Source organism: Cynocephalus volans, chromosome 8 (genome assembly GCF_027409185.1).
Source record: "Cynocephalus volans isolate mCynVol1 chromosome 8, mCynVol1.pri, whole genome shotgun sequence".
Taxonomy (NCBI): Eukaryota; Metazoa; Chordata; class Mammalia; order Dermoptera; family Cynocephalidae; genus Cynocephalus; species Cynocephalus volans.
Genome location: NC_084467.1, coordinates 37,622,247 through 37,647,276, shown reverse-complemented (window position 1 = coordinate 37,647,276; position 25,030 = coordinate 37,622,247). Strand labels below are relative to the sequence as shown.

The 25,030-nt window shown below is 38.0% G+C and overlaps 1 protein-coding gene across 7 annotated transcripts in view; it reads right to left on the bottom strand.

Annotated features, from left to right (window-relative positions):
• Positions 1-25,030, bottom strand: part of MAST2 (microtubule associated serine/threonine kinase 2) — a 218,887-nt gene that overhangs the window by 49,482 nt on the left and 144,375 nt on the right. For all 7 annotated transcript variants that reach the window (XM_063105590.1, XM_063105591.1, XM_063105592.1 and 4 more), the window contains one exon: positions 16,089-16,180. In XM_063105590.1, coding sequence (XP_062961660.1) covers positions 16,089-16,180 — 92 coding nt within the window. The remainder of the gene's footprint in view (positions 1-16,088; positions 16,181-25,030) is intronic.

Genomic DNA, 25,030 nt, shown 5'->3' with positions numbered 1-25,030 from the left:
CCAACTGTAAGCTGATGAAATAATAAACAAGCATTCCTTCCAACTGACCAGGCTCCAACAGACTTTTCGGAAGATGCTATTCTGACACCACCTCCAGCTGGGCATACTACAATTCAACTCGGATATCACCCACACTGAGTCAGCGCAGACCCCACAGGTTAAGGGCAAAGTTCTCCACAAGACTGCTTCACTTCCAACAAACACCAGCCATAAGTCTCGGGGGGGGGGGTCCCTGAGACCACCTGCACTTCTGACTGACTGGTTATGAATTCGGGAGTTCCCGTGGTCCCTTATGGTTCAATAATTCACTAGGACAACTCACAGAACTCATGAAAGCACTATGTTTATTACATGGTAATTTAGCAGTTGGAAAGATGGTTCAAAGGCAAGTAATCATGCATCCCAAAGAAACACGTTCTAATGAAATGACAAACACAAAACTGGGAGCAGTCAGTGGACCTTGAAACAGCTGATTCACTTGCACAATTTAATTAGTTATAAAGGAATATAACTACACAGCAAGCAGCTGTGTAAACACAATCCAAGTTAACAATGCCATCTTCCAAAAGCCCTCTACATAATCCCACCAATCAAAACCCTTCCCCTTCCCCACTTAGGGTCACCATTACCTGACCTTTATGAATGTCACCATTACCTGACTTTTACGACAATCATTTCCTCATAGCTTTACAAAGTATGCATCTCTAAATACTTGAGTTTAGTTTTCCTCATATAATTTTTTAAAGTGAGATTATAATTCATATATAAAATTCACCCTTTTAAGGTGTACAGTTTAATGGTTTTTAGTTTATTCACTAAGTTGTGCAACCATCAGCATTATAAAATTCTAGAACAAGTTTATCACCCAAAAAAGAAACTGTACATGTTTGCAGTCACTCCTCATTCCTGCTACTCCAAACCCCTGGCAACCAATAATCTACTTTCTGTCTCTATGGAATTGCCTACCCTGGACATTTCATAGAAATGGAATTATACAAGATATGGCCTTTTGTGTTCTAGTTTGTCTGTTTTTGAACTTTACATAAGAAAATGCCAAGCAGTTTTTGCAAAATGGTTGTACCAATTTATACTCCCACCAGCAATGCTTAAGGGTTCCCACTGTTTCATGAACTTATCTACCCTTGGTTCTGTCACTGTTCAAGACATTTTTGGTGGTCATATAAGGGTATCTCTTTGTGATTTTATTTTGCATTTCCATAATTACTAATGAGATTAAAGTATCTTTTCATGCATTTACTGCTCATTTAGATTTCTTCTTTTGTGAACTGCCTCTTTAAGTCTCTTGGCCATTTTTCAATTATACTATCATTTTATTTTATTGATTTTTACAGGAGTTCTTTAAACGTTCTGAATCCAAGCACTTTGTTGATTTTATGTGTCATGATTATCTTCTACTTTGTGGCTTGCCTTTTCACTCTTTTCATGGTATCTTTTGATGACTACAAATTCTTAATTTTGATGTAGTCAAATTTATTAATCTTACCATTTATGTCCTGTTTTTTAAAAAAAATTCCCATATCTTAAGGACATGAAGATATCCTCCTGCATACCTTCTAAAGTTTTACTGTTTTACCTTTCACTTTTAAATCTACATTTTGCCTGGAATTGATTTTTGTGAAGAGTCAAGTTTTTCAATTTCTTCAATTGGACAATTCATCCAATTGTCCCCATTCCACTTAATGAAAAAGACATTTTGCCTATTACTCTATAGTGTTACCTGTGTCCATATATGTTGTGGAGTTGCTTCTGGGCTCTTCTCCCTTCCTCTCAATCTATTCTTCCTATCACTATTCCTTATCTAAGTTAGGAGTTATCATCACCCACTAAACACCCAACCAGGAAATCAGGAGACAATTCCACACCCTGCTTATTTAAGCTCCTACATTTTTCTCATATTTATATATTTTCTCCACTTGACAATGGCAGTGGCCTCTTAATTGATCTCCCAACTCCCAGCATTGACCTCTTTTAATAACTTGTATTTTAATATTTTTAATCATACAATTCATGAATTATATTCTCATGGCAAAAAAAGTAGCAGTCAAATAAAAAGTAAAAGCTCCTCTTTTACCACTCTTCTTTAGCAGTAACACTGTTAGAATAACATGGTTTAAAAAAAAAATAGAATAATGTGATTTATATTTTTCCAGAATTTTTCTTGCATTCTTATTAAACCTATTTTTTCCACTGCTTCCCGAATAAAATTTGACCATGTTAATCTTCAGTTTCCTGCTTTCAACCTTGAAGAGTATTCACTTTTTAGATTAAGAAACAACTTTTACAGAATCTGATAAACCCTCTCCACAGGAAGATGAACATAAGTACACATATATATAATTGGGAATATAATTTTAGGAGATATATGGAGCTACTAAAATCAACCATGGTCCACAGATCTTAGGTTAAAAAAAATCCTTATCATAGGATATTAATACTTCAACCCATTAGCACCGCATACAGCCATCCACGACTTTCTTACCTACCATCCATATCCAATTAGCACTTTATAATCTAGTAACACAGATTATAATAATCTATACTTTAAATTTTCTAAATATACCATTCTCTTTAATTCTGACTGATCTTTTCCTCTGCTTGGAATGACCTTTCTACCATCATTATGAGCTAACTCCAAAAAGAAGTCTTGCATAAATGATTACCTTGGCTGCATATCCTGACTTTTGTACTCCCAAGCACCTGCATGTACATTTAGTACAATCCTTAACATATTAGGTGGAAATCTTACTGTCCCTTGTGGATGCAGCTTCCTCTATAGCTCTCAAGTGATAACTGCTTGCTGTCACACACTCCTTGTGTCACTGGACCTAGAGGTGGGGTAGACAACCTTCTGGTTCATTTCCTCTTCCAGGCATTCTCCCTCCTTTCTCGATAAAAACACCCAACTGTGAAATCAAGTCATCGGACTATACCAACCATTACCCATCCTTGCTAAATTACCTATGCACCTTTGGGACACTCCCTTCACTCTTTAAAGATTTTTACTCTTGCATCACTGACATTCTCATCATCATGACTTCTGTCAGGAATGATTTCAAAGTCCTCCTAGATGATCTCTCCAATATCCTAACCTCTGGAGAAGTTTCTAGAGAAAGCCATACAAAAAAGCTGACGAGTCTCACTTTACATTTATGATCACTAACCATGGCTCTTCATACCGCTGGAAACCAGACCATATTTTCTAGTACATTCTTTCTCCCATCCTTTTATGGGACTACTTCATACTCGATCCTCTCTCTTCAGGCTCTCAGCTAATCACCTCACTTTTCATTTCAGTGAGAAAACAGAAGTAATTAGAAAAGAACTTCAATAAGCTCTCATCACCACATCTACCCAACTATCATCTGTACCACATTCCCCACTTCCTCCCCCTATTACAATGAAGAACTGCCTGAGCTCCTGGCTGGGGCCAACTTTCTACTTATTTAATAGATTCCATCTCCTGTCAACCACACAAGGACACTGTGCCAGCCATTCCCCTTTCTCTTGCATTATCAGATTTTCTCTCTCTTACCCAATCACTCCCATCAGCATACATACATGCCATTATTTTTTTCAAATAAAAAACTTTCTTGACCCGTCCATCCATCTTTGCGTTTCATTTCTGTTCTTTATAGCAAAACTCCTTGGAAGAATTGCTTACATTTATTATCTCCATTTTCTTTTTCCCTCTCTTTCTTGACTCTCCAATTAGATTTTGCCTGTACTGTGCTATCAAAACAGCTAATCAGTGTCAGCAATGACAACACATTGCTACATCCAACTGGCAATTCTCAGACTTCATCTCACTTGATTTGTCCTCAGCATTTGACTCATGTGATTACTTTCGATTTCTTGAAATACTCTTTTTATGTGGCTTCCAGGACACCATACTTTCTAAGTTTTCCTCTTTCCCTTTTGGTCTTTCTTCATTCATCTGAGCTCTGAAAATTGGGAATGTCCCAGGGCTCAATCTTTGTACCTATAATCGTTTCTGTCTGGGTGATCTCATCCAGACACACAGCTTTAAAATCTTTTTATATGCTGAAAGTCCACCATTTATGTCTCTAGTCCTACTTCTTCCTTGAAATCAGGACAAACATATTGAATTACTCACAGAGATGCCTATAAGACATCTCAATATACTTATCTAAAGGTCCCAAGGATTAGAGGTCCTGGGATCAAATGATCATTTTTGGGGGTGGGGCTTCTAGATGGCATGAACTAAAAAGATTGGAGGTGGTGCTTAGAAAGCAGGAAGAAGAAAATTAAAATTATGGAGACAAGTTCAAGGTGGAGGAGAAGTTCACTAGAAGACAGCAGTTCAAAGAACTGAAAGGCTTAAGAACTAGAAAGATCAACTATGAGTGTATTGAAACCATCAAGAATAACACAGGAATAGAACCGAAGAGGGTAAAAAAGTTGAGCTAAAATATTTACAACTGCAATGTGTGGAGATTTTTACAGCTGAAATAATAGGTACTAAGTGATATAATTTAATAGTGTAAGATTCAAAGTTTGGGGAGATTAGGGAGAATAATGAAAAGACAAAAGGGGACACCCACTTACTCCTAGACCCAATGGTATGAGGTTGTGAGAGAGAAAAGAGTTCACACAAGGAGGATGCAGGGCAACCATTGCTGTAACCTCTCTCTTCCCCTGTGATTCCACTAGAACAGGAAGAGGAAGGCAATGTCCAGAGAACAGATTAGGCTATAGTAGATTTTGCTGAAAATAAACTGTAAATTCCAAAAGGTACATTGGATGGGTTTCAAGAGTCAGGGAGGGCTGAGAGAAAGACACAAAACAGGGACTGTTCATAGGTTTAAACAAATTAAGAGTGCAGGAAACTGGGTTTGCAGGTAACCTGAGGGTTCCTGTGGTGACTGACATAAACAGGAATAAGGGATAAAGAAATTAGCCCAACTAGATTCAAGGCAGATAGAGGTGAGGAGGTGGCAAGTGTTAGGGAGTAAAGAGGGGTAGATTACTGAGTGTTGGGGAAGGAGCCATCATGCAACCAGCCACACCTCTTTGGGATTGCCCAATTAGTGCCCTGGGTCTGGAACATTCCCTTATATGAAAGCTGAGTGCTGAGCTGTTGCTTGGCACCAAATTCTTCTTCCTTATTAGGAGAAACCTTTCCCCTGTTCTGGGTACACAGTGAACTTCTTTGTATTGCTTAAGTGTGCACGTCATATGGCACGTGGCCAGCCCCACCAGTATATCTGCCCACCACAGGAAGGAATGGGATCCTGGCCTGCAGCACAAGAGGGGAGTGTGCTGTCCATCATCCTGTCAGAGGGACCCAATGGCCATGGGAGACTGGTGCACTCTACAGACACTGATCTTGCTGTGTCTCTTCTCCTTTCTGTGAGCAAACTGTGATTCCAATCAGTATCTTGTACATTGAGGCCTCCTTGGTGACTCCAAACCCACAGAAGATGTAGTGGGCAGGAGTCTGCAGGCTCCTACTGGGGGCTGGCATTGATATGATCTTTGTCTTCCCCCACACAGTGGGAGTCCTCACCTGGGAATGGTAGCTGGAACTTCTTGCTTGACAGGGACTTGAGCTTGGCCCTGGGTGCTAAGGGCTGAAGGCTTAAGGAAAACACACTCTTAGTCCCAATATGCTGGTTTAAAACCAGTTAGATGATACACAACAAACACCATTAAAATATGCACACCCTCTGACCTATTGATCCTATTCCTAAAAACATATATAGTATATTCCAGGACTCAGGAATTCATGTCTGCATATGAATCTTAGAAAAAGCCTTTGTACATATATAAGAAAAAAAAAAAAACACAAGGAAGGATACTTGTTGCAGCATTGACTGTTATCAGCAAAAAACTGAAAACAATCTAAATGTCTGTACAAAGGTTATCAAACTTAATGCTATTTAGCTCCAAATTCATCCCTTGATAACCGCTCTGCGATGAAGGTGAGAATTCCTTTAAGCACTTACCCTTTATAGTGAGTATGATGTTAAACCTTCTCAGATGGTCCTGGAAGGACACTGCAGAAGAAAGAGGCTCTTGGAGCTAATTACAGCAACTGCACCATCAGGCAGTGTGGGAGTGAGGACATGCGGTCTGCTCTGCCCCAATCACACAATCACCTTTCCACAGCCCTACCTACAAGAACACTGAGCGCTCCAGGCCTGCCCATACTTGTGCCCAACTCTCTGCTTGCCTGCTGTATCCCCTACCCTCCAGGGTTTGTCTTCCACATCTTTCCTGAGGGTAAATTTGCTCCAGGCCTCCCACTCACAGCAGCCTCCCACCCCCTGCCTGCAGACTTGAACACTGGCTGTGACTCACCTATGCTCCAGAGGGCTGCTTCCTGATTGCCCAGATACTGTGGACAGCTCTGGCGAGGGCAAACCAGAAAACATCTCTGCCATCAAGTGGGTAGCAACTACACACTCTCAAACAAGGTCTGAATCCAGCCTAGAAAGGCCTCCTTCTATGTTTGTTCTTCCTTGTGTACTCTCCTTCAGCTCTACAGCACCTTATGGAGTTGTCTTACATGCTGAAGTTACTCTCTCGTCATAGTTTATATTCTTTTTATTAAACTTCACTTGTTTAAATCCCTGTCTGGTTTCTGTCTCTTGATTGAACCCACACTGATACAATGTTAATCAATAAGAAAATAAATGTCAACTGTGGTACAGTTATACAATAGAGTACTCTACAGGTAATAAAAATAAATGAACTGACTTCCAGTTTCTGGTCTAGCATGTAAAGAGCTTAGGAGTGGCCACTCTGTCCTAACAAGTTTAAAGCTGAACAAACTGAAAAAACAACTCTTCTTACATCTGTCAGCCAAGTAAGGACACAGAACAAACCACTGCCCCCAAAACTGGAGAGATGGGCAGATAGTGAATCCTAACTCATTACAGCAGAGACTCACAAGCAAAAACTTCCAAGAGAAACAGCACCAGGATAGGAAAACCTGAACTGTAATTGACAAATTGCCAGAGACTCAGGGTGGACTACACCAAGAGTTAAAAACTCCAGCAGAACCTAGTCATAGGTGACCCACATTTTTCTGAATTTTATCCACAGGAGCTATACCAGGTCCTCACAGTAAACGTCAGAGAAAATCTTCTCATGATTCCAGCAAAGAGAGAGAAAAAGGAGCCATTTTGTAATATGCCAGAGCATTTTTGTTCTTAACGAGAGGAACTATTTTATTAGTGCCTAACCTGCTGGGATTTTATTAGGGTTTACCCTACCTGACGGAAAGGAAATACCCAATTCCAGCTGCCTACAGCCACCATGTGCCACCTAAGGTGGGGAGGAAATACTGAGAAAAACTGGTGAAATTCACAGTCCAGGGACACAGGCTCACTTGAAGACTGAGACACAATCACAGACCTACAGAACACTTCTCTTCTCTGTACACCTTACCACTATGTTAGTAAAGGCCTATTCACCAGTTACTTTTACCCAGTGCATCATGTCCACCTTTTAACAAAAAATGACAAAGCATACTAAAAGGCAAAACACAGAGTTTGAAGAGATAAAACAAACATCAGAACCAGGGTCACATACAGTTGGAATGATCAGATATGGAATTTTTTATAAACTATGATTAATATGCTGAGGGCTTTAATGGAAAAAGTAGACAACATGCAAGAACAGATGGAAAATGTAAGCAGAGAGATGAAAATTCTAAGAACAAAAAGAAATGCTGGAGATCAAAAACATCGCAACAGAACTGAAGAATGCCTTTGATGGGCTCATTAGTAGACCGAATATGGTGAAGGAAAGAATCTCTGAGCTCAAGGACACAACAATAGAAATTCCAAAACTGAAAAGCAAAGCAAAAAAAAAGATGGAAAAAAAGAGAACAGAATATCCAAGAACTGTGGGACAACTAACTATAAAGGGTGTAACATACATGTACAATGGTAATATAAGAAGAGAAAAGTAGAAATAGAAGAATTATTTGAAGAAATAACAACTGAAAATTTCCCCAAATTAATGTCAGACACCAAGTCACAGATTTAGGGAGCTCAGAAAACACCAAGCAGGATAAATGCTGAAAAAACTACACCTCGGCATACCATATTCAAATTACAGAAAAATAAAACATAAAGAAACAATCTTGAAAGAAGGTAGAGGAAAAAAACACCTTAATTATTGAGGAGCTAAGACAGGAATCACATCCTACTTCTCCTCAGGAACCATGCAAGCAAGAAGAGAGTGGAGTGAAATAACGTGTTGAGAAAACAAACAAGACTGAGCTAGAATTCTTTACTTTGTGAAATTATCCTTCAAAAGTGAAGGAGAAATAAGGACTTCCTTAAACAAGAAACAAGGGAATTTAACGCCAGTACATCTGTGTAGAGTAAATGCTGGGCACAGCCCTATTCCCCCACTCCCCGTACACACTAGAGTTCCTCCTCCCCCCTGGGAGACTACCCCTGGCCAGTGTAGTTACCCAAGGAAAGACATGTCCCCTTTAAGAATAAACAGAAGGCTGGAGGGAGCAGGGACCTTTGAACCAGCACTCTGGCGCCAGGAGAGTAGCAAGTAGACTGACTTATCTGCTCAGCCAGATCTCCCACATGCTCTGAGTTATGTGAGCTGGGTGAGGGTCTGCACATAAGCCTGAAAATGATTTACGCCCCTACTCTGATATATATAACTGCGGTATGTACTCCATGGCAGCATGGATTCTCTGACTGACGGCCACCTCGGTACCTATCATAAGTCTAATAAACCAATGTCTCTACCCGTTGGATCTTTCTTTGGAATAGGCAAACACTATGTGAGTGCCCTCTCAGATTTGGGGCTCCTGCATTACAATCTGCTTTGCAAGAATGTTGAAAGAAGTTGTTCAGAGAGAAGGAAAATTATATGGGTGAGAAGCTGAGCTCTACATAAAGAAACAAAGAGCACTGGAGAAGAAATAAGTGAAGATAAAACTTTTATTTTTCTTATTCTAAATTCATCTAATAGATAACACCTTGTTCAAAATAATAACAGCATCAATATATTCGATTATGCTTACATATAAGTGGAATAAAGAATGGCAATGATAAAGGGGACTAGAGGGAGAATTTAGGTATATTTTGTTATTATAAGGTTTATTATTATAAGGCAAAGTGGTATAGAAGCATTTGAAAGTGGATTTGGATTACTTGTAAATTTATATTGCAAACTCTAGGGCAACTATTAAAAAAAAGAAGTATAATTGATATGCTAAGAAATAAGAGAAACTGGAATGGAATTATATAAAATGCTCAATTAAAATCAAAAAGGAAGAAAAAATGTGGAAGGTAAAAATAGTAACAAAGAACAATAGAAAACAGTAACAAATATGGTAGATATTAATCCAACTATATCAATAATCACCTAAAATATCAATGGTCTAAAGATAATTAAGAGAGAGATTATGAGAGGGGATCAAAAAAACAAGACCCAACTTTATGTTGTCTACAAGAAACCCACTTCACATATAAAGACACATACAGATTAAAGGTATGGATATACCATGCTGACATTAACCAAAAAAAAAAAACAGAAGTAGCTGTATTAATTTCAGAGACAGCAGACATCAGAGCAAGGAAAGTTATTAGGGGTAAACAGGGGCATTTACTTAATAATAAAGGGGTCAATACTCCAAGAAGATGTAACAATTCTTAACATATATATGTACAACAACAGAGCATCAAGATACATAAAGCAAAAAACCTGACAGAACTACAAAGAATAATAGATGAATCCACTATTATACTTGGAAACTTTAACACCCCTCTATCAGAAATGAACAGATCCAGCAAGCAGAAAAATGTCAAAGACATTATTGAACTAAACAGTACCATCAATCAATTGGATATAATTGACATCTCTAATACTACTTCATCCAACAACAGATTATACATTCTCAAACTCATATGGAACATTCACCAATTTTAGACCACTATCCACTATTTAGGCCACAAGCTGGGACATACAACACACCTTACCAAATTTTAAAAAATAGAAAGCATTCAATGTCTGCTCTCAATCTACAGTGGAATTAAGTTAGAAATCAGTAAAGAAAGATAGCTGGAAAAATCCCCAAATACTGAAGATTAAACAACACACTTCCTAATTAATTAATGTCAAATAAGAAATCTCAAGAGAAATTTTAAAATATTTTGAACCATATAAAAATGAAAACACAATTTATCAAAAATTTTGAGATGCAGTGAAGGCTGTCCTTAAAAAGAAATTTATAGCATTGAATGCATATATTAGAAAAGAAGATCTAAAATCAATACTCTAAGCTACAACCTTAAGAAACTAGAAAAAGAGCAAACTAAATTCTATACAGGAAGAAGAAAATAAATAATAAAAACTAGACCAGAAATTAATAAAATTAAAAACAGAAAATCAATAGAGACAATCAACAAAACCAATAAGCCTCTGGGGCCAGGCTAAGAAAAAAAGACAGAAGACATAAATAACTAATATCAGAAAATAAAGAGTGGGTATCAATACAGATACCATGGGATAAAAGGAAAATAAAGGAATATTATGAATAACTCTATGCTCACAAATTTAATAATCTAGATGAAATGTACCAATTCCTTGAAGATACAATTTATCAAAACTCACACAACATTTGAACAGGCTTATATCTATTAAATAAATTGAATCAATAATTAATAACTTTCAAAACAGAAAGCATCAGACCCAGATTGGTTCACTGGTGAATTCTACCAAACATTTAAGGAAGAAATTATACCAGTTCTCTATAATCTCTTTGAGAGGATCAAAGCAGAAGGGAATACTTCCTAAACTCATTCAGTGAGGCCAGTATTACCCTACTACCAAAATCAGACAAAAACATTATAAAGAAGAAAACTACAGACAAATAACTCTCATAAACATAGATGCAAAAATTCTCAACAAAATATTAGAAAATTGAATCCAACAATGTATAAAATAAATTGTACACCACAAACAAGTGGGATTTATCCCAGGTATGCAAGCTGGTTCAATACTCAAAAATCAACTTGATAAAATACATCTACAAAATACCTATAGCTAACATCATACCTAATGGTGAAAAATTTGAAGCTTTCTGCTAAGAAGATTATAAACAAGGTAAGAATGCCCCCTCTTATTACTGCTTTCAACTTAGAGAAAATTATATTAAGTGAAACAAGTCAGGGACAGAAAGAGAAATACCACATGTTTTCATTTATTTGTGGGAGCTAAAAATAAATAAATAAATATACGCACAAACAAATAAAGGGGGGAGAACACACAATCACAAAAATTCTTTGAACTTTTTAAGTCAAGTGAACAGATATGATGTGGGGCGGAGGGGAGGAGGTGGAGAGGAATGGGTAAAGGGGCATGAAAATCAACTACAGTGTATACTGAGAAGTAAAATAAAATTTAAAAACAACAACAACAACAATGACAAACATCATACTGAAAATCCTAGCTAATGCAATAAGACAAGAAAACAAAAGGTATATAGATTTAAAAGGGAGAAATGAAACTCTTTCTGTTTGCAGATGACTTGGTCATTTACATAAAAAACCTGAAAGAATTGATAGAAAAAACTCCTGGATCTAATAAGCAATTATAGCAAGTTGCAGGATATAAGGTTAATATCCAGAGGTCAATTGCTTTTCTATATACCAGCAACGAAGAAGAGAAATTTTAAATTAAAAACATATTACCATTTACATTAGCACCCCCAGGAAGGAAATACTTAGGTATAAATCTAACAAAGTATATATAAGATCTATATGAGGAAATCAACAAAACTCTGACAAAAGATACCAAATAATAATTAAATAAATGAAGAGATATTCCATGTCTGTGGATATGAAGACTCAATATTGTCAAGATGTTGGTTCTTCTCAACTTGATCTACAGATTGAACAGAATCCCAATAAAAATCCCATCAAGTTATTTTGTGCATTTTTTGTTGTTGTTGTTGTTGTTGTGACTGGTAAGGGGATCACAACCCTTGGTGTGGTGTCGCCCGCACCGCGCTCAGCCAGTGAGCGCACCGGCCATCCCTATATAGGATCTGAACCCGCAGCCTCGGCACTCCCAGCGCCGCTGCGCTCCCTGTGCTGCTGCGCTCCCTGCGCTGCACTCTCCCGAGTGAGCCCTGGGGTCAGCCCATTTTGTGCGTATTGACAAACTGATTCTAAAGTTTATATGGAGAGGCAAAAGACCATGAATAGCCAACTCAATACTGAAGGAAAAGAACAAAGTCAGAGGACTGACAGTAGCCATCTTCAAGAGTTACTATAGAGTTACAGTAATCAAGATGGTGTGGTATTGTGAAAGAATGGACAAATAGATAAATGAATCAGAATAGAGAGCCTAGAAACAGACCCACATAAACACAGTTAACTGACTTCTTACAAGAGGAAGCGCAACAAAATGGAGCAAAGACAGTCTTTTCAACAATTGGTACTGGAACAATTGGATATCCACATGCAAAAAAATGAATTTAAATACAGATTTTACACCCTTTACAAAAATTAACTCAAAATGAGTGAGAGACCTAAATGCCAAAAACAAAACTATAAAACTCCTACAAGATAACATAGGAGAAAACCTGAATGACCTTGGGTATGGCGATGACTTTTAGACACAACACCAAAGGTATGGTTCATGAAAGAAATAATTGATAAGCTGCACTTCATTAAAATGAAAACTTCTGCTCTGCAAAAGAGAATGAGATGAGAAGCCAAAGACTTGGGCAAATTACTTGCAAAAGACTTATCTGATAAAGGACTGTTATCCAAAATATACAATGAACTCTTAATACTCAACAATAAGAAAAAAATAACCCAATTGAAAATGAGTAAGGGCCGACCCTGTGGCGCACTCGGAGAGTGCGGCACTGGGAGTGCAGCAGCGCTCCCACCGCGGGTTCGGATCCTATATAGGGTTGGCTGGTGCGCTCACTGGCTGTGGCCGGTCACAAAAAAAAAAATAAAGAAAGAAAGAAAATGAGTAAAAGACCTGAACAGACATCTCACCAAAGAAAATAATGATGACAAGTAAGCATATGAAAAGATGTTTAACATCATGTGTAATTAGGGAGTGCAAATTTAAACAAAGAGAAACCACTGTACACTGAAAATGGCCAAAATCCAAAACACTGACAACTCTAAATGCTAATGAAGATGTGGAGCAAGAGGAGCTCTCATTCACTGTTGGAGGGAATGTAAAATGGTACAGCCACTTTGGAAGACAGTTTGGCACTTTTTTACTAAAAATACTCTCCCCATTTGATCCAGCAATTGTGCCACTTGATATTTACCAAGTGAGCTGAAAACTTATGTTTGCACAAAAACCTGCACACATATGCCTACAGCAGCTTTATTCACACCTGCCAAAACTTGAAAGCGACCAAGATGTCCTTCAGAAGATGAGCGGATAAACTGTGATACATCCAGACAATGAATATTATTCAGGGCTAAAAAGAAATGAGCAATCAAGCCATGAAAAGACTTAGAGGAAACAAATACTCATTATTAAGTAAAAGAAGCCCATCTGAAATCTGAAAAGCCTACACACTGTATAATTCCAACTACATGACATTCTGGAAAAGACTAAAGTATGGAGACAGTAAAAAGATTAATGGATACCAGGGGTGGCAGAAGAGTGGAATAAATACAGCACGGGAGATTTCTAGGGCACTGAAAATACTGTATGATACTATAATGGTGAATACATGTCACTATAAATTTGCCCAAACGCATGGACTGTATACCACCTATAGTGAACTGTAGTGAAAACTACTGACCGGGTGATAATGTGTCAATGAAGGTTCAACAATTGTAACAGATGTAACTCTACACTGTGAGATGGTGATAATAAGAAGCCTATATGTGTATGGGGACAAGGGGTATATGGTATACCTCTGTATCTTCCCCAATTTTGATATGAACCTAAAACTACCCTAAAAAAATAAAGTTTCTTAAAAAAAAAAAAAGAACTAGGAGGTTTCCATTTCCAACATGGCTAAGTAGGTGCCTACTGAACTGACCTTACTGAAGCTGTAACCTACTTATGTATATATAGTAGATTTGTAATAACCTGCTTATATATAGCAGATAGCTAATGTTTATTTGAACTGCACAGAATAAATGAACCTACCTTAAATTAACAGGCCTCATATCATTCAACAAATTCAAGACTTAAAAGAGAAGTTAAAGGGTCTTAGAAAATCCTGTGGATACAAATTTCAGGATGTGTAAGATTTGAAGATACAAGCTGATGTCAAGTTTGATCTGTATAGAACAATCACTGCTTCCTTTCTCAACAACTGCATAAGTAGAGAGTCTATAACCATGGACTGAGCTTTTATGTCAATTCTTCCCTCCTGGATTTTCTGTAGTGATTTCCTGGGAGATGATGCTAACGTTTATGAAGTACTAAGCATGTTACACATATTAACTCAGAGCTGGGGTCCACAGACCCAGGAAGGCTGAAAAGGCCAGGTGGTGTTCTCAATCAAAGTCACTTGAGTAAGGAAGATTTAGTCCTCACCTCTAACTGCCAGGAATCTAATTAGAGAGATAATTGTCTCACAGAGGAGCAGCCAGTAGCAATTACTGCCCAGTACTCACATTACACTTGTGAAACTATATATAAGATCTAGACATGCTAAATTTATTTCTATATATTGAAACAGCCAGGTCAAATGTATGCTGAATTTTTACAAAGTTCCTAGGGTGGAATGTGCTACTTGAGCTAATACAAAACCCAGTTAATTTTTTGGAGGAAAGTACCTAAGTACAATGAGAGCTTTGCTTTAAAGGTCAAATATGTCTCCAATGCCCTGGGACCTCTGTACTCTTGGTGGTATCTTCTAGTGTAACAGTGAATGTTTGAGAGGTTTATTGATTCTTGGAAAAAGGCCATGAGCATACTGAAGAGCTGGCCTGTGGGATCAGAGAATCTGTGCCCAAGAAGGTGAGACCTTTCTCCCAAGGACAAAGTTTAGTTTCAGAATCACCAGACTCTTAAGGCCCTCAAACTACTACTCCACATGTACCTTTTCTTTCTCCCTCCAAGACTCGAAAAAACTATGAGCAAGAAGACAAACCCAAGGGGAACATATCTGTCTTATTCAGCTTAATGCCAACCTGTTTCACTTCTTTGATAACCCCCTTTTATTGCCCAAAGACAAACAAGGTCCAGGCTTAGGACAACACTACCCACAGCTTACCAAAGCCAGGTAGGAAGCTCTAAATGGCTTTCACTGGTTCCGAGCCTGCTCCATTTCCATTAACCCTAGCTTTAGAACTTCTATTGTAAATAGTGAAGCGGTGAACATCACAGCAGTGCAGCAGACCCTTCAGTAAGGCTGGCTCCCTTGGGATCCAAGAATACATACCTAGACCAAAATACATGGCTAACTCAAATAAGGTTTTTCTGCTCCTTCCCTGGGAGGTAGAGTGTCCCTGAGTCAATGCAAGCCCCTTAATTTTTATATATTGCTCAGTCAGAGGCAAGTAAACCAGTTCTTACACTGTCTGGAGGAGCCATATTCCAGAGGGAGTAGTCTGAATGCATGAGGTCATTTGCTTCAATTCCAAAATGTGAAATCAACGTCAATATGAAACAAATATTCCTCTTACTTTTGTCGCCTCTTAGTCTAACAGGAGAAAGTTAACAGGAAGAGTCCCATGAAACAAAAAATCCTCTCTGTGAGCCCTGGTCCTTGGGCATGGTAGGACAAAATGTTAATGGACTCCTCATCACATGGCCCAAGATCACTGGAGCCATAACACACTATACACATTAGAGCACACTAGAACACATGGGCCCAGAATACATTCTTGGCTCCAAGATGTGTAGAGGACTAAAAAGAATGTTGAGAGCACAAGGTAAGAAAGAAGAGCCAAAAGCTGATCAAACACATTCTCCTACAAAAAGCAAGCCCTTGAGCTCTGTATGCTTCAGTCAGCCAAACGAAGTGGTAACATAATATACAGAACCACACACATAACAAGTAGGAAAGAAACTGGGCATCTATGGCCACTCTTTCATCCAAGCTTTCTTAACCTTCAAGCGCTCACCTGTGAAACCATGGAGTGGTGAGTGTGGCCGTGGTAGTGTAGGTGATGTACTAGAGGTCACAATCAAGCTCTTGCGGTTACTTGTCCGACAACTGCAATGAAAACAAAATGTCAGTTATAACAGGGCCACACCAAGGGCCTGGAGACCTTGAGTGGCTACTGAGGAACAAAAGAGTGACACCATTCCAGGCACTGAGCAGTATACCACTTTAAACTGAACTGGATCAGCAACTACTGATTGTACCAGCTAGATTCCATAACTGAGTATGTTCTGCCTTGGAATAACTTTTGTCCCTGCTTTCACTTTTATCTTGCTGAGTATCCCTTATCCAAAATTCTTGGGACCAGAAGTATTTTGGATTTCAGATTTTTTTGGATTTTGAAATATTTGCAGAATACACACTGGTTGAGCATCCCTAATCCGAAAATCCAAAATTCAAAATGCTCCAATGAGCATTTCCTTTGAGTGTCATGTCAGTACTCAAAACATTTCAGATTTTGGAAAGTTGCAGATTTCGGATTTTCAGATCAGGGATGCCCAACCCAACCTGGATTGCTACTGCACTTTTCCAATGTTTAGGTTTGCTTCCCAAACAAACATAAGGAGCTCCCTAAGGGCAACAACCCTGTTCTAAGTGATATCTAATGAAGAATGACCTCTGCTAATTTGATTTAGAAAATAAAAAACAAAAGTCAAAATATTCTCATATCTCATAAAAATTAATGTTCTTTCTTGACATAAAAATGAAATCATTAATCTATGTAATTTGTAGAACTGCTTAATTGATGAATTAAATAATATTCTTATTTCACCATAAATTTCAGAACAGGCCTAGGTTTCTTCTATAAAACTGGCTTTCCATTACATGCTAATGGCTGAGGCTTTTGCTTGTGGTAGGAGACAACCAGACCATGATGAAAAGCCATTTCATGAAACACCTGTTACTTAAATGTTCATATAAATCTATGTGAACGTCAGCCTATCTTTTAAAGTCATTAGGGAAGTTTGCCATTGATATTCATCCAAATAAATATTTATTGAACACCTACTATGTAGTAGGCACTCTTCTGGGTACTAGGGAAGCGGTAGGGAAGAAGAGGAAGTCTGTCCTCATAAACAGAGTGAACAGTGCTATGGGAGAAGAAGGAGAAAGAAAGAATGAGGAGGGAGAAAGAAAGGAAATAAAAAAGCCTGGCACTGGAGCGGAAGCTGTGGTAGTCAGGGAAGACCTGACCAAGGAGGCAACCTCTGATCAGAGGTCTGAATTACATGAAGGACCCAAACACAAGAAGATCTGAGAGGCACAGAGAAGTAAAGGCAAAGGTACTGAGGTAAGAACAAATATTATATGTTCAAGAAATAGCAAAGAAGTCAAGAGTGGGTGACAGGAGGCGAGAATGATAGGAGGGAAAGCAGGTTATAGAAGCTATGAGGAAAGCCACAGCCAGACCCTGCAGGGCTGGCAGGCCATCAAGGAACTACTGGAAATGTGAAAAGAAAAGAAACTACGGGAAGGATTAAGATCAATCACAAGATAGAGATTATGCTTAGAAATGATAATCCACCTTCTCCTAAGAAAACCATCAGGAGGAATCCAAACATGCCCACAGCCTTAATTACCACAGTCACCACCAAATGCCCAAACCTCTCCTTCTCTGTCTTGACACATTTCTCACTACTCCTGGACCTTTCAGAAAACTTTACATTGTGCCTCCTTGAACTCAATCTCTCCCTATATCCTTGATTTTTTTTTCCTGAATGTTCACTTTAAATCCTAGCTCTAGGTGAAACTTTGCTATCTCCCACAGACACCAAAGTCCTGGTGAAATCCCAACCCTTTAAAACCCATCTTTTCACCTATTTTGCAACGGTACCCAGGAACTGAGAATGACCGAGGAAATACTCAGAATCACACTGGCTGCTTGTTTCTTTATATTTACAGTGACAATCAAGTGGGTCCTCATTACCACCAGCCAACCTTACTACATTTACCTAGGTATTGTGCTCTCTCTCCAAGACAACTAATTTTTATCTCCTCAAACCTCCAATACCCTCTCCCAAATCTCATCCTCATCTGCCAACTTTGCTTCTTATTTAACTGGGGGAAAAAGAAACAATACAAAGAGAAGTACTATGTATTCATTAAAAAATCTACTTGCCCTCCTGAATCTATATCCATATATTCTACTTTTCCACCTGTAACAACAGTAGGAAAGACCATGCTCCTACCAAAGTCGGCTTCCCTGACTCCCCTATTCAAGCTGTCTGTACCTGCACTGTCCTTCCCTTACTCTCTCCTGCACCATGAATTTCTTTTCTTTTTTTTTTAAAATTTTATTTTGTTGATATACAATGTGGTTGATTATTGTGGCCCATCACCGAAAACTCCCTCCCTCCTCCCTCTCCCCCCTCCCACCCAACAATGTCCTTTCTGTTTGCTTGTCCTATCAACTTCAAGGAATTGTAATTGTTGCTGCACCATGAATTTCTACTTTCTACTGGGTCATTCTCATCATCATAAAGACATGATGATATGTATTCCATCATAAAAGAAATTTTTAAAAAATTTTCATAGACAATCTCCATATCCCCCACATACTTGTTCATTTCTTTGTTCCCCTATTTAGGAGAAATTCATGCAGGGGTTCTGTACTTGTCACCTTCACTTCCTCATTTCCTATTCTCTTTAGCTCACTCTAAACACACACCCCCATGTTGCCATTGAAACCACTGTCATCAAGGTCACCATTGACAATGGTCAATTCTCAGTCTTCATTTTATGTAAACTCTCACCATCATTTGGTAGTTATAATTTCCTCCTTTTTAAGAAATTGGGATAAAATTTACATTCAATAAATACACAGATCTTAAGTATTCAGTTCAATTGTATTCACCCATATAACATCACAAACAATACACAGAATATTTATATTATCCAGAAAGTTCCCTTGTGCCCCTTCCAGCCAACCCCTGTCCCCAACCACCTTCTATCACCATAGATTAATTTTGTTTGTTGTTTGATTTCACGCAGATGGAATTACATACTATGTGTCTGGCTTCTTTTGCTCAACCTCATGTCTGTGTAACTCTTCTCGAGACACTTCTTAGTTTCTAGGACATGATGTTTTCCTCCTATCTCTAGCTGCTCATTCTTCATTCTCCTTTCCTGGTTCCTTCTCTACCTGACCTCTAAATAATTTAGTGTTGTGGGGTTCAGATTTCAAACATATTTTCTTCTCTACCTACACTCACTCCCTAAGTGATTTTTTTCAGTGTCATGGCTGTAAATAGTTTTTATTGCTAGCTCTGTGCTCTCTCCCAAGTGCAAGACTTGTATCCATATCTACTTGATATCTCCACATGGATGTCTAAAAAGCATCTCAAACTCACCATATCCAAAGCAGAGCTCTTGAATTTCCTCTAAAATCTGCTACTCCTCCCTAACTTATATTCATCTAACTATGTGGCACCCCCATTCATCCAGATGCTCAGGCAAAAACCTACACATCATCATGGATTTTTCTCTTTTTCTCACACCTACATCCAAAACAACTACCAAATTCTGTGGGTTTTACCTACAAAATAAATCCTGAATCTGAACAATTCTCATTTCCTCCATCCCTAGTACTACCCTAGCCTATAAAAGATTCCTAGATGATCTTCCTCTTTCTACTCTGGTTCTTCCTGCGCAACCCTTTCCCTCACTTCATGCACCAGTCTACTATTCTTCACCCACCAGCCAGAATAATATTTTTAAAGCCATCAATTGGATCGTGTGACTTCTTTCTTAAAACCTCCCCAGGGGCTTCCCATCACATTATGAATATAACTCAAACTCCTTAACATGGCCTTTCAAATTAATTCTTTGGGGAAAAAAAATGTACTTCTTAGTTAAAGTTCTTAGGTAATCTTTTGTCTTTTGAGTTTCCTTAAAGAGAATCATAACGATATTTATTCGGTCCCTTGTTCTGAAGGCAAATAAGATATAACTATTCTCAACAAAATAAACTCTAGTCCCTACAGTTTTGAACATGAGAAACTCTGCAGAATGAACATACGAAACTACAGTGGCCCTTAAAGAGCTTACGCAGACCAAGAGAATCCTAAGCAGAATGATACCTCAAAGACTTCTACTATACTTTGACTCACACTACTTCCCTCAACAGGTAAGTAACTTACCTTCCTTAACTTACTCAATTATACCCATCCTTCACAAATCATCAAGCTCAAATGAGGTTTTGTATGAATTCTCCTTTATTCTTTCAAGCAGAACAATGCCTCTCCTTTCTTTGCACTCCTTTAACACTTATGGCTTACATTACTCGGCCTTAGTGTCAGTGTAGCACAGTAGACAGAAATAGGCTTTGGAATAAGAAGATCTGAGCTTGAGATTGATGGTTTGACCTTGAATGACTCACAAATTCTCATGCTTTAATGGCCTCAAATATAATGAAGACAAAATAAATTTTACATGTCAATCTGTACTCCTCTTTTAAGTTGACACTTTTATATACCAATCCATCATAAATCTTGTTGGCTTTAACATTAAAATATATCCAACATCTGATCACTTCTTTCACCACTACCACCTTGAGCCAAGCCACCATCCGCTCTTATCTGAATTAACTGAAATAGCTTCCTCAGTGGTATTCCTGCTTCCATTCTTGTCCCACTACAATCTATTCTCAACAAAACACCCTTCAAAATATAAATCAGAAAAGACTTCCTCTTCCAGCCATGATGGAGTAACAGGGAATAAATTTACTCTCTCACCTTGTACAACTAATAAGCCAGAAAAACTAAAAAAATTTCCAGACACTGGGCAAAAAGCAACGCAGAACAGTGATCACTAAGAGAAAGGAATCAAAGAAGGCAACTCCTATGACGGCCTGTGTTTACTGTCTGGAAAGACTTCCCAGTAACAGTATAGGGTGGGATAACTTGCACAGAGCTTGGTGGTCTCCCTGAGGCAAGGAGACAGAGTTGAGAATTTAGGCAAGCCAAGGTGGCTGGAATTTGCAGGACAGAGAACCAGAGAGGAGAGAGCAGTAGAAAGTGGAAAGAGTGGCGCAGAGAGCTCTGGACATTTGCAGAGGCTTCCCCTCAAGTTTTCAGCTGAGTGCTAATCAATGCATGCTGGTGAGGAAACCACCCAAGAAAAGGAGCAGGTGAAACATTCTCCGGTGTTCACATGGGGTTGGGAATAATAGCTTGGGTTTCCTCTAGCCAGAGAGGAAAATCCTTGTAATTCAGAGGACATTAGGTAGAGTACTCAGAGATATTGTCTCAGCAGCAAGGAAAAACTACCCCAAATGTTGCTCTGGTCCCACAAAAGAAAGCTTAAAAAGCCCTCAAAAAGATCAAACTATTTTCAAGAAACTTAACTGCAACCCAGAACAAGCCTCAAAAATATTTAAAGGAATACAAAAATATCCAACATACTACAGGGTAAAACTCATAGTTTTTGGTATATAGTAAGAAATTATTAGGCATGGAAAAAAGAAGGAAAATATGACCCATATGGCAGGAGGGGAATATAGACCCAGACATGACACAAATGATAGAATAAGTAGAAAGAATATTAAAATCATTATTTTAACTATATTCCATATTTTCAAAACGATATAGAGCTCTCTCTCTGCTTAAGCTATCTGCCATGTGACACCCTGCAATGCTGTGTAGAGTCACCCCCAAGAATAAGGCCCTCACCAGATGAGTTCCCTGGACTTCCCAGCCTCCAAAACTAACCATCTCCTCCTCCATCATGCTCTCTTTCCAAGAGTTTGGATGTTAAGTTGAAGAAAAGAAACTGGGCTAAGTAGAGACCTGCTAAGGCCTTGAGAAAACAAATGCTATTATCACATAATGGCTCACTGACTCACCTGTAAAAATTTGCTTTATAGTATCAAGTTTTTTCATCAAATCATCACTGTGATTTGAAACTGAACATTCCCTTGGGGAACTATCTTCAGAGAGGCATGCTTACAACAAATTTTCTTCAACATTGTATTCTAATGTTTAAGAAAGAGCGGTAATAGGGAAGACAAAACATCAGCAAATTATATAACATTTTTGTTTTCTTCATCTTGAAATAAATGAACCAATGACAACTAAGAGTCAATAGGCAAATAATGATGCCAAGAGACTCTCCTAAGAAGTTTATAAAACACAAAATCTCTCAGATTCATTTTGTTAAATACACAAACACTGGATTACCATATGGGAAAATGAGCTACAATAAATTATGGTTAGCCATACAAAATGGTGAAATATTTACACAAATCGTATACTCATTTTGTGTGTGTTTTTATTGTAAGATGAGAATGCTTTTACCAATTTTTTTTCTATTAAGACTAAGAAACACTTGGATTAACCAACTAATATTTTTCTACATAGAGACATGAAAAATAATTAGAATAGTAAAAACGGTATCAGAACATTTATATCCCCTATAACGTAAAATTAAATTACTTTTGGGCCAACCCCGTGGCTCACTCCGGAGAGTGTGACATTGGGAGCGCGGCAGGAGTGCCGCCGCAGGCTCGGATCCTGTATAAGGATGGCCAGTGTGCTCACTGGCTGAGCGCAGTGCGGGAGACACCACGCCAAGGGTTGCGATCCCCTTACCGGTCACACACACACAAAAAGAATTAAATTACTTTTAAATCAATAGGATGCTGTTTCATATTGTTGATTGTTCCCTTGGTTGTGCAAGGTTATATACATGAACACACCACTAAATATCTATTGATTTTGAAAGAGTGAATATATGATATATGTATTAGTCTGTTTTGTGTTGCTATAACAGAATACTTGAGACTGGGTAATTTATAAAGAACAGAGGTTTATTTGGCTTACGATTCTGGGACAGCTGCATCTGGCATGGGCCTCAGGCTGCTTCTGCTCATCGCATGGCAAGAGGAAGAAAGGGGAGGTGCAGGGTCTTTTAAACAACCAGCTCTCGTGGGAACTAACAGAGCAAGATCTCACTTAGGTCCCCCTCCCCCAGGGAGAGCATTAATCCATTCATGAGGGATCCGCCCCCATAACTCAAACAGCTCCCAACACTGCCACACTGAGGATCAGATTTCCACATGAGTTTTGGCAGGGACAACACATCCAAACTCTATCAATATAATTTTTTTTTTTTTTTTGTCGTTTTCGTGACCGGCACTCAGCCACTGAGTGCACTGACCATTCCTATATAGGATCCGAACCCACGACGGGAGCGTCGCCGCACTCCCAGTGCTGCACTCTCCCGAGTGCGCCACGGGCTCGGCCCTCTATCAATATAATTTAGATATAATCATATTAATTAAAATGTATTCTGGGTTATACATATTTTATATATATATGTTTAAATCATGGCATAGTAAAATGAATATCAGACATTCTTCTTAGGACAGAAGTCAATGAATATATTCAGAATATTCATATTATATGTCATTTATCCCTCTCTCTATATGAGACTATATTAGATACATATAGCTTGGGGTTATTTGGTAGGTGATAATGGATCTTAATAGATATTCTTTTCCCTTTCTTCTCTATCCTTCAAAGGAAACATCCAGGACTTACAAATGATATAAGTAGTGTCTCACAGGCCAGGACCTACTAAATATTAGAAATATGTTTTAGCAATAAGTTCTAAAAATAGATAATATATAGGATGAACAAAATGTTAAAGTAAAAGCACATTTGTCATATACACTTATATAATGAATTATAGAGCCAAAATTTAGTGTGCTTAAGTATCTTAATCCTTTTATGTTACATAGTATAATAGCACTTCATGTCTGCATGGTTCACTGTTCCACAGATTTAGAGACACTAGAATCAGTGTCAATTTATCCCTTGAAATGGAACTACACAGAGACCTCACCATCCTTGGTTAGCCAAAGAGTTTTAGTCATAACACCAATATGCATATCGTAAGTAGAAAACAACTTATTAAGAAAGAAAACATCAAAAGCAATGTCCCTTGGATTTTGGTAACAGTTGTGTTTAATATCCATTTTGAAATTTTTGAATTAAATGCCATACGAGTATATGGCATTTTTTGTCACTGTAAAAGTATTTAATAAAATGTTCAAGCATTTATTATATATGTGTAACTTTACGTAATTTTTTTCAGAAAAGGGATGCTTTTCTTTGGTGTTATTAAAAATAATTTAAAAAATTTTTTAAATATAGAAAAGCATGAACATGTTAAGGAGAGATTATAGAAAATATTTTTTTAAAAAACAAATTTAACTTCTAGAGGTTGAGAGTCTGAGATGAGAATTAAACCATACCGTAGTTAACAAGAGATTAGACACTGCAGAAGAAAAGACTAGTGAACCTAAAGATGCAGTAAGAGAAACTATCTAAAATGAAACGCATAGAGAAAAAGAAATTTTTAAAAATGGAAAGAGCATTTTTTGATAATAGCTATCCTAACGGTGTGAGGTGGTACCTCAGGTGGTTTTGGTTTGCATTTCCCCAATGATTAATGATGTTCAGCGCTTTTTTGTATACACAGCCAGTTTAATGTCTTCTTTGAATATCTGTTCAGGTCTTTTGCCCAATATTTTTTTTCTTTTTGTTTTTGTTCTTTTTTTTTTCTTCCTTGCCTATTTTTTAATCTGGTTATTTGTTTTTCCACTATTGAGTTGTACAAGTCTTTATAAATTTGGGGTATTAGCCCCTTATTAGATATATGGTTTGCAAATATATTTTCCTAATCCATAGGATGCTGTTTCATTTTGTTGAATGTTTCCTTGGCTGTCTAGAAGGCTTTTTGGCTTGATATAATCCCATTTATTTATTTTTGCTTTTGTGGCCCAAGCTTTTTTGGTATGATATCCAAAAAATCATTGCCATGCCCAGTATCCAGGAGCTTTTCTCCTACGTTATCTTCTAGGAGTTTTATAGTTTCTGATCTTATATTTAGGTCTTTTAT